This window comes from Rhineura floridana, chromosome 18 (assembly GCF_030035675.1).
Source record: "Rhineura floridana isolate rRhiFlo1 chromosome 18, rRhiFlo1.hap2, whole genome shotgun sequence".
In the NCBI taxonomy this organism is placed as follows: Eukaryota; Metazoa; Chordata; class Lepidosauria; order Squamata; family Rhineuridae; genus Rhineura; species Rhineura floridana.
The window spans coordinates 17888666-17899622 of record NC_084497.1 but is presented as its reverse complement, the minus strand read 5'-3'; the positions used below and the strand labels follow the sequence as shown (position 1 = coordinate 17899622).

Genomic DNA, 10957 nt, shown 5'->3' with positions numbered 1-10957 from the left:
TAGTTGCTGATTCTTAAACAAATCTCTGTTGTTGTAGTAATTTGAGCCAAATGATAAGATTAGACAGAAGAAGGCTCGCCCGTTATAGATCGTTTAAAAAAAAAATAAACGTCTCGCTTTTTTCAGCCCAGCTTGCTGGAAGTCCTGACTCCGTCCTCGGCTGTTAGGTATACCTTCCTTTCCCAGGAGATTCCTGGTCAATTCCAGCCACCAACAGCCCAACAAAGTTTCTGTGGATAATCTCTTCGGTTCACCCTTGCCTGGGGGAACATTTACACCAGTCAAAGTTTCCTCTTGACTGGTTTTAAATTGAAAAAAGCTTCCTCTGAGACAGAGCTCTCTCAGAGGCAGCCACAGGCGGAGCAATCCTTCTGGGAAGTGAGGAAGGCTTTTCTAAAGGGAGGAAGAGAATTAATTTCAGGCTCTAAAAGTGCTTAACTTCACATTTGCCCAGGCACTGAGGGAGGAAGGCAGCTGGGTACATTAGGAGTCAGTTCAAGATCCAGCTCTTTAACTGGATAGTCCTTGCTTCATCCAAAGCTTTCGTTTCATCGCATCACCAGGTGTGTCTGTCCTATCTCATGCATCTGTAATGCAGACATCATTTATTTTTAAAAAACCTCAATACAATAAATGTAAGCACTGCGTGCAGCTAGCAAAAGTGGAGACAACAGGTGATGTGGGAGTTGTTGCTACACAAAGAATCACTGTAAGTAGGTAAACGGGAGCAAGGTGTGCAGGAGGAGGCGTTGCTACATAATACGGTCAATGCATTCCTTTCCATTCCTTCCATCCATATCTGGCTAACTATTTATGGAGTTTTACATTGCACTTGAGGGAGGAGGAAAGAGGGGGAAGAAATCAGTGATGCTGCACTGGAGATCTTGGAAAGAATTCATTTATGCAAGAAGAGCTGGTCGGATGGGATTGCCTCCAATGGTGTGTCCCACACTGTGCTAATCTCTCAGCTGTCCTGTGCAGATGCTATTGGTTCTCTCAGCGGTAGGGATGGGTGAGAAATTAGATCCAGTTTGCATTTCAGACTGAATCGATCAAATTTGCACTTTCCAGAACAATCTGAGAACCGAAACACAGCCATCCTTCAAGATTCCCACTTTTTATTTATTTATTTCATTTATCCCCCGTCTTTCTTTTCATGATTGAAACCCAAGGCGGCTTACATATGCTTGGTTCCCAGGCGGTCTCCCATCCAGGCACTGACCAGACCTGACCCTGCTTAGCTTCAGCAGGGAGCTGGCCTCAGGTGCCTTCAGACCATAGCCTGGGTCTTATTTGAATTTTGCAATGCAGTTTGCCAACTAGCCAATCTTTACCAAAATGCATATGTTGGGAGAAAGTGTGCATAACAATGAATATTTAATATCTAACAATGCATTGTATTAAGAGAAATGGCTTGCAAAAATGTGGACATTAGTCAAAACTACAGTTGAGCTAATGTTTAATTACCGTTTTTAAAAACCCTAATTTAGCATACAGTTTGAGGGGGCAGGGGAGGAAGACACAGCGTCTCCTCCCACCCCCACCTGAGACCAGAGGTATTCAATCCTTCACAAGAAGAAGCACCCAGCAGTCCATGGAGGATTCGACCCTGCAGGGCAGTCTCCTGAAATGCCACACTGTGAATCCTCTGGTCAACAGTGTGTGTTCTTTGTGGGGAACACACTAGTGAATCAGACTGCTGCAGCTTCTCCACTCTGCCTCACAGCCCTGGATCTCTTTGGGCAGACCGATCTGACCCAGGCTGATCTGGAGCAGTCTTGACCTAACTTGGCCCAAGCCACAAAACTGGCCTGATTCGGTTCAGGACTTGGCTGTTTGGTTCTGTTCTGATTTTTATCCGCTGGAACCACATGATCTTTGTTAGTGATTAGGACAGAACAAAATCCATACAATTAAATCAGGTTGTGATGTCCTAGTTACGTAGGGTTGTATCCAACTAAGTTTTACTCAGAGTAGACCTAATCAAGGGCGTTCAAAAAAGTAACTTTTCCAAGCTCTGAAGCCAGTATGGATTTTTCACATTCTGCAATGTTCAATTGAAAATAACCCCCCCCATGCCATTCTGCTGGTTCCCATGTTAGGAGAATCCTATTCCCCTGACAGACCTCCAGTGGCCAGAGGGGTTTAACAGTCATCCCCTCTTCTAGAGATTATAGTTCTGTGAGGCGTATAGCATCCTTCACAAAATACACTTCCCAGGATTCTTTGGGGGAAACCATGACTGTCTAAAATGGAATAAAGGTCTGGTGTGGATGTGGCCAACGACAGCTTTGGTTTAAATTTGGGTGGGAGGCTGCATGTGCAGTAGAATAAAAAGTTGGGGGAAACAATGATACTGTTCATGTTCACAATGTTTTCCTTTTGGAAAAGAAAGGGGCTTCCCCTCTGCCCAGTGCCAATCTCCTCCCCTCCCCCCTCTCTCCTCCCCCCCTTCTTCCTTACCCCCCTTCTCTCCCCCTCAGAGGCACATGTTACCAAATTCTTCCAAGCTACACAGCAAGTGGATTGGACTGTGAAAGACCAACCCGAATTGTGTTTGCATTTTGACAAATTTGTAGGACGGTACAATATCTCAGAGAGGAGGTCAGGTCTTCTGCTCCCCTGGTGGTGCATTCACTATAGCTGCCCAATTTCCCTGCTTTTTAAAGTTTGATAGAAATATCTGTCGGCTATACGTACGTTCTTAAACCGCAAGGGGTTTTTTTTGCCGATTAGTATTGTTAATGTGTTGCAAGTTGCTTGAAGACTTTTGGGTAGCAAGCAACTAACTACTACTACTACTACTACTACTAATAATAATAATAATAATAATAATAATAATAATAAAACTGGAGTCAGATAATTCAGTGCATATTGGCACTTGCTGGAACTGAAAGAGGACAGCACAAATCAGATGCAGATTCGTTATTTTTACATCTTAATAAGTACTATATACCACAGGTGGAGATGTACTTCCACCTCAGATGCCTCCCTGTGCAACAGTGCCAACCGCAGGCGTCATCACTCCACCACTGTTTGTGCTCCATTTGCAGTTTGAGTCCACTGGGGCATTTTATGGATAAGTTGGAGCCAGATTAGGGAAGGCTTTGTATTGGCCAGATCCAAACTTCCTTTCCCAGACATACCCCAGAATGGGGGGCAATGTACTCCAGCTCTGGTTTTTCCCCCTTTGGAAACAATGGGAACCCCCACTTTCTACCCTGCCAATGTGAGCCTGTCAGGGATTTGGTTGGATTTGGAGGTTCTTCTGCCATGGACTCTCCCTCTCCCAACTCTATAGGATTGCTCTGGGAAAATGCAGTCCTATGCATTGGCTGCCCTCATAAGAACTGGCAAGAAGTCAGCTTTCTCTCGTGTCTATTAAATGTGTCCACCTTTTAGAAACCAACAATGACAAATGTATTGAAGAAGCTGCGTTCAGTAGCCAGTGCGGCGCTCTCCAGATGTTGTTAGACACAATTCCCATTGTCCCTGACAATTGGCCATGCTGTCTGGAGAGAGATGGAGGCTAACATCTGGGGGTCATCACAATGGCTACCCAAAAAAGAAAACTTACCCGACACACACAAGTACTGATTCACTTTCTCTGGCAAGATGGCGGCAAAGCACCTGATAGGCTTCTGGAAAGTAAAAGACCTTCAGTGTATCAATCCACACACTACCATCAGTTCTGCATTTGGAAACTACATAGGAAACTACTTCAATCTGGACTAGCAATGGGATCCATTGGCCGGTACTGGGCCAAAAGTATTCCGTCGGCCAAACAGGCTGATAGCAATTTGAGTTCATTCTTTGCCCTCAAGCTGCTGCTGTTACTGATCCGTTTTTCCCCTTGGAAAAATATTGATATCAATATCAATATTTTCAAGGAACTATCAATATTTTCAAAGGAAAGGTCAATAAATTAAGGGAAATACTGATAACTTGAAGGAAATGTACAGAAGAAAATTGATATTAATATCGATATTTTAGATGCAGCATGAGATGCTGTGGGTTTTTTTTAAAAGAAAAACCAATCCCAAAAATAGTAGTGGAAACTCACTTCACAAAAATCCAATCCGCAAAGATAGCAAATGAGCATATTAATAGAAAATTTGATACCAAATCCAAATTGAATTCTAGCACATCTTTGCTTAAATTGGAGCCAGAGAAGAGTTCCCATCCAAGAATTACCTCCCCAATGACCCATGCTTCTAAAACCTCTCCTCCTACCCATCCAGATCCCAAGGTCCCAAGTCTACCCAGCCCCCTCCTTGGCAGGTGTTGAGATAATCCCCCCAGCCATTTCACTGCATGCACCCCTTCTTTTTCCTATCAGAAGCCATTGAAAACAACTGCTGAGTTTCTAACTCAGCAAAAAGCAACATGCCACCATCCAGGTGTTGCTGGACTAAAACTCCCATCAGCCCCAGACACCATGTCCTAAGGTCCAGGAGGATGGGAGTTGTAATCCACAACATCTGGAGGGCACTAATTTGACAGTCCCTGCTTTAACCCTTCTTTCTGAAATTTGGTTAGCATAATTTCAATTTGGCCACTGTCACAAGACTCAGCTGCCTGTCTCCAAAATACAAAGTTTCTCTCTGTGTGAAGCTAAACAAATCTGCAAGAAAAAACAAGGGAAAAGGAAGTTTTAATTTGGATTAAGTTAATTCATATTACTTTTAATCTGCATTAATCAAGTTAAAATATACATATGAAACTGAGATCTTTTATATATTTTTCTTTCATGCTTCCCAATATGGATTTTGCATCCATAATTGTTACCTGGTAACGATTTCACATCATTAGCAGTTACCGAATTTTTAATGAGAAATGAGAACGATAAATTTGAATCAGAGTAAAGCTAAGGAAGACCAACAAAGCAATCATAATGCCAAAATACAATTTAAATAACATCCCAGAAGAATATAAAGATGAAATAAGAAACAGGTTTGAGGCTTTAAACTTAGTTGACAGAGAACCAGAAGAACTATGGAGTGAAGTCACAGACATTATCAGGGAAGAATGCAAAAAGACAATACCTCTAGTTAAAAAGAGAGAAAGACCTCAATGGATGACTGAAGAAACTCTTAAAATGGTTAAAGAGAGAAGGAAAGCAAAAGCGAAAGGAGATAGAAACAAGGTCAGAACCTTAAGTGCAGCAGTACAGTGACTAGTACATAGGGACAAAGAGAACTATTACAATAATTATTGTATAGAAATAGAAGAGGACAACAAAAAGGGAAGAACAAGAGCCCTATTCCAAAAGTTTAGAGAAATGAAAGGCAAATTTAAACAACGAGTAGGGATGTTGAATAATCAACAGGGGAACACACTGACTGACCGAGATGAAATAAAAGAAAGATGGAAGCAATACACTGAAGAACTTTGTAAAAGAGATACCAGGATGACAGATTCATTCACGGAGGAACTGTATGATGAAAAATCAGAAATTCTAGAATGTGAGGTGAAAGCTGCTCTTAAAATACTTGGAAGACACAAATCACCAGGAATAGATGGCATACCAATAGAGCTGCTACAAGCCAGTAAAATCTGTCAAGAAATTTGGAAAACTAAACAATGGCCCACAGACTGGAAGCATTCCATATACATCCCAATTACAAAGAAAGGGGATCCCAGGGAATGCAGAAATTCTTGATCTATTCCCTTAATATCCCATGCAAGGAAAGTAATGCTCAAGATTCTACAACAAAGGCTCTTACCATATATGGAGCAAGAAATGCCAGATGTCCAAGCTGGATTTAGAAAGGGAAGGGGCACCAGAGATCATATCGCAAACATAAGTTGGATAATGGAACGGACCAAGGAATTTCAGAAGAAAATCACCCTGTGCTTTATAGATTACAGCAAAGCCTTTGACTATGTAGATCATGAAAAACTATGGAATGCTTTAAAAGAAATGGGGGTGCCACAGCATCTGATTGTCCTGATGCACAACCTATACTCTGGACAAGAGGCTACTGTAAGGACAGAATATGGAGAAACTGACTGGTTCCTCATTGGAAAGGATGTGAGACGGGTGTATTTTATCACCCTAATTATTTAATCTATACACAGAACATAGTGGGATTGGACCAAGATGAAGGAGGTGTGAAAAATGGAGGGAGAAATATCAATAATTTAAGATATGCAGGACTACAGCTGAACATCAAAAAGACTAAAGTAATGACAACAGAAGACTTATGTAACTTTAAAGTTGACAATGAGGACATTGAACTTGTCAAGGATTATCAATACCTTGGCACAGTCATTAACCAAACTGGAGACAATAGTCAAGAAATCAGAAGAAGGCTAGGTCTGGGGAGGGTAGCTGTGAGAGAACTAGAAAAGGTCCTCAAATGCAAAGATGCATCACTGAACACCAAAGTCAGGATCATTCAGACCATGGTATTCCCGATCTCTATGTATGGATGTGAAAGTTGGACAGTGAAAAAGGCAGATAAGAGAAAAATCAGCTCATTTGAAATGTGGTGTTGGAGGAGATCTTTGTGCATACCATGGACTGAGAAAAAGACCAATAATTGGGTGTTAGAACAAATTAAACCAGAACTATCACTAGAAGCTAAAATGATGAAACTGAGGTTATCATACTTTGGACACATAATGAGAAGATATAATTCACTAGAAAAGACAATAATGCTGGAAAAAACAGAAAGGAGTAGAAAAAGAGGAAGGCCAAACAAGAGATGGATTGATTGCATAAAGGAAGCCACAGACCTGAACTTACAAGATCTGAACAGGGTGGTTTACGACAGATGCTACTGGAGGTTGCTAGTTCATAGGGTCGCCATAAGTCGTAGTCGACTTGAAGGCACATAACAACAACAATTTTGAATGATTTTTTTTCTGTACATCGAACCCCTCTCAGGATGACTTTGTTTTCCATGAGCCAAATTCACCTCTGTCTTTATACAGCAGACTATTTCACCGGTGAAAGCTCCATCTGACATCTGGACAGATTGCATTACCATCACAGCTTATTCCATTCCACCAAATCCTTTTAAAAATATTTTATTTGTTTGTTTATTTTAAAACATTTATGAACTGCTTAATATTTCCAAAAATATTTAAGTGGTTAAAAAAAAGAAGCAAAAAGCATGAAAGCAGAAACACCACCTAAAATCAACAAAACAGCCATATAAAAAAATAGCATATAAAAGTGAATGAAACAGAAATTCAAAAGATTCATTCCCATAAAACAGGGTCCAATCTTATGGGTCAGGGAAAGCCTGTGCAGAAAGATAAGTCTTCACAAGACATCTGAAGCAATCTATTTATTTTTTCTTTACATATGGCAGAGGAAAGGGATATCTACAGGGGCAACAGGAGAAAATGACTGTTTGGGGGTCATTGCGTTACATTAATCTATAGGCTACGACGTCACAAGTAGGATTTCCCTTGATGATCGGAGCAATCTTACAGGTCTATACAGGGACAGGTGGCTTTTCTGGTAACCTGATCCTGAGTTGTTCAGGGCTTTATAAGTTAACAACAAGACAGTGAACATAGCCTGGTAGCTGATCTGCAGCTAGCACAGTTCCCTCAGTGCTCCACTCAGCAACCTGACAGCAGCATTTTGTACCAGCCCAAAAAACGTTTCACATAGAGTGCATTGGTGGCAAGCTACATTAAAATGACTCACTAATGCTGCCAAATAAGCCAGCTCCGCCATGTAGGTAGATAATTCCTCTCCTTTGTCCTGTAGATGGAGATTTTGGCTGATAAATCCTCACATGCACATCGCCAAATTTTGTGTCTGTAATGTAGAGCTTGGTCTCCCTCCATACTGGAACTGCATTGACAATCCATTTAAGGAGCGAAGGTTTCCTGCAGATCCCCATGTTCTCCAAAATAGTCTCCTGTTTTCCAAAACACAGAAAGCAGAAACTAGTACAAGCATAGCCAGGTGTCATTTTAGTGAGACTTAAGGCGTGTGCGTGCATGTGGGAGAATGCTTCATTTTGTCATTCATTCGTTTTCATTTAAAAAGTTTCATGAATTTCATTCCCATTTGTTTGAATCACATTCATTTAATTTTCTATTTTTCAATTACAACCATTCCATTTCCCTCTTTGTTTTCATTTCCCCAACCAGTCTTCTGCTGCTTGTAACTTCTGTGTTTTCCATGAAAATTTTCAGGCATTCATAATATTGTCCCTCCACCAGATCATCAGATCTGCTAAATGTCCAACGCATTGGGCAAAGATTCCCAGTGTTGTAGGACATTAAAAAGTCACACACATTCTGTAAGCTTCTTATTTCTTTCTGTGTTTTTGTGCATGTGGGGAATCAGCTCCTCTTCTCCTGCTTGGAACTTTAGTATTTTCCATCCAAATGAGATGATGATGATGGTGTTTTAAGCGTTCTACCACCCGCACCCTATGGGGGTCAGACAGGTTGGACAAAATGTTCTGATTTTATAAATACAGTTTATAAAACTAAACTAAGAAATAGTTCCCCAAATGGTTTTTTCCTTCTCCCTCCAAATGCCTTTACATTTCATGACGTCTTTTAGATTGCAAGCGTGAGGGCAAGGAGTGTCTTCACAGCGACATTTGTAAGCCACTTTTTTGGCTGGAGGACAGGATATAAATAAATAAATAAATAAAAGTCAATAAATACCACAGTGCTCACTCTCCCCTTGTACATTTTTGTGATCCGTTCAGGATATCGGAAACTATGTTTTCCACCCAAATCTATATGAATGAAAACATGATGAATTTTCATTCAGAAATCATTTGTTTTGATTCCCATTGTTGCACCCCAGGCACAGGGGGACAGAGTTAGATCAGGGAGAGGAGTCAGACGAGGACGTGGTCCCTGGGGACATTGGAAGAGGGGGGACTCTGCCAGCCCGCAGACGTCCTCAGCCAGCACCCTCATCGAGGCAGGTCCAGCCCTGCTGCAAGTTCCCAGCCGGTAGTGAGTAGTGAGTCACAGTAGTGACTAGTGAGTCACGGTAGACAGGTTTATGAATCGCGCTGCTTTGGATGTAACCATCACACTAATAAAATGAGAATTAAAACAAACCTCGCCTCCGTCTGGTTCCTTCATCTCTGAGCAGGACACCCATTTGCTCTCATAAGTAAAATGAATGGACGGTGTGGGGCGCATCTGTTTTCCTTTCCATTCGATTTAGAAATGAAAGCACAGCCACGTTATGAGACATTGCAACATTCCATCAACACTGAAGTAACATTAATATTAAATCTCCCCCTCCCTCTCCAAAGGTGTGCTTGTACACATGTGGTGTTGCAATGGTATTGTTACATTCAAATGATTCCTTAATCCAATTGTCTTCCCGCACACCTTTAATTCGAGGCAAGCCAATATTTCTCAGAAGACATTTTCTCAGCAGGCAATTTTTTCTAAGAATATTTTCCATCATTTGTGGGGGTGGGGGCTGGCAAGCACCATTCCCCCAAATCATAATGCTCCTGAATGACTCTACATCCATGACACGTTAGCAGTGGTGTAGTCATCTAGGGTCTCAGGGGGTCTTAGACCCCTTACTTTTTTGGGAGTAGGGTCCATATGTCTCCAGCATCCTATAAGCCAATCAGCATGAAAAGGGAGCCACTCAAAAGACTCTTCTTGCATGCTTCCTTGTCCTTTTCTGCAGATTGGAGCCAATCAGAGTGAAAGGAGGTGAGTCGGTGACTGAGAAGACTCTTTTCAGTAGCTAACACTCTCCTCTTTCATGCTTATTGGCTCCTAAGGACATCTGTAGTTGTGGGAGAACGCATTAGCAAGGATCTCATTCTCAACCAGCAGCAAAAAAAATAGGGAGGGGCATCACTGTTACTATCATGGAGGGACCCTGCACTTCTGAATTTGCCACTACACTACTGCATGTTAGAGGATGTAAAATGGCTGCCAGGTGGCTTACATGTTTACTTTCAAAGCAGCAGCAGCAAAAGAAATGGAAAGATGTATGGCAGCCTTTATCAACCATGTGTCCTCCAGATATTTTGAACTACAACTCCCATCACCCCCAGGCTGAGCTGGAGAAAGCAGTATTGTAGTGCAAAACATCTGAAATGCATATTGTTGATGAAGGCTGCTTGGGGGGGGAGGAAGGAAGGCATCATGCTACTGCTACAGTCAGAAAAACTGCTGGGGAATTTTTCCTGTCCTGGAGAAATTTGGTGAAATGTCACCTCCCCCCCCCCCCATTTCTCTGTCTACAAATACAGGATGGACAATTTAGAGAGGATTCTCTCTTTTTTTTGCATACAGCTTTACTTCTTTATTTTTTTTACTTTCTTATATTTATATCCCATCTTTCTTCCATCAAGGCATCCAAGGCTGCATCCATGTAGTTCCCAGGTGGTCTCACATCCAGGCACATATCCTAGGACATGTCCTAGCTGGCCACAGTGCCGAGTCCCACAGCAAAAGGGAACTATTTAAAAAACAGAACTCCGGGTCCAAAGCCCAATCAACTTACCAGATGAAATATTGCATGTATATTAATGGAAAGGAGTAGGAGTTTGACAGGGTTGCAAATGCCTGGTGGGATATCTGTTCTTTGGACATCGTTGTAAATGAGTATCACCAGGTAGAGGATGAAACAAGTTCCAGACATCAGCAGCACAGCAGAAAGATCCATGTTCTTCCTTGAGGAGCTCAGGAGTGAGTGAGTACGTCCTTGGCAGAAGAAATTAAGTGGGTTGTCAACTGCAGTTATTTTTTCAGGAATACTTATGCCCCACCCAGACATTATGGCTCCGCTGGGAGCCATCATCAGGAGATTTGGGCTGCGGTGCCACCAATATGCGGATGACACTCAGCTCTATCTCTCGTTTAAGTCCTCGCCAGAGTTGGCTGTGGAGACCATTTCCAAGTGCCTGGAGTCAGTAAGTGAATGGATGGGAGGAATTAGGCTGAAGCTAAACCCTGACAAGACCGAGGTACTGCTCGTGGGAGACAG

General features: G+C 42.0%; 1 protein-coding gene across 1 annotated transcript; it reads right to left on the bottom strand.

Annotated features, from left to right (window-relative positions):
* Window positions 1-392: 392 nt before the first annotated feature.
* On the bottom strand, window positions 393-9189 carry LOC133372659 (arylacetamide deacetylase-like 4). Its single transcript, XM_061601564.1, has 4 exons — window positions 9055-9189; window positions 7667-7883; window positions 3578-3641; window positions 393-587 (listed from the first exon to the last, which is right to left on the bottom strand). The coding sequence occupies exons 1-4, from the start codon at window positions 9136-9138 to the stop codon at window positions 575-577; spliced, it is 378 nt and encodes a 125-aa protein (XP_061457548.1). The 5' UTR covers window positions 9139-9189; the 3' UTR covers window positions 393-574.
* Window positions 9190-10957: the final 1768 nt, after the last annotated feature.

What these genes read in the sequence shown, in the direction of transcription:
- LOC133372659 (XM_061601564.1), bottom strand. Translation starts at nt 9,138, where the DNA reads ATGCGCCCCACACCGTCCATTCATTTTACTTATGAGAGCAAATGGGTG. An exon ending in AGGAACCAGACGGAGGCGAG is followed by an intron (nt 7,884 to 9,054) that starts GTTTGTTTTAAT and finishes TTTGGAAAACAG; the next exon opens with GAGACTATTTTGGAGAACAT. An exon ending in TGGCTTATTTGGCAGCATTA is followed by an intron (nt 3,642 to 7,666) that starts GTGAGTCATTTT and finishes TTTACTTTCCAG; the next exon opens with AAGCCTATCAGGTGCTTTGC.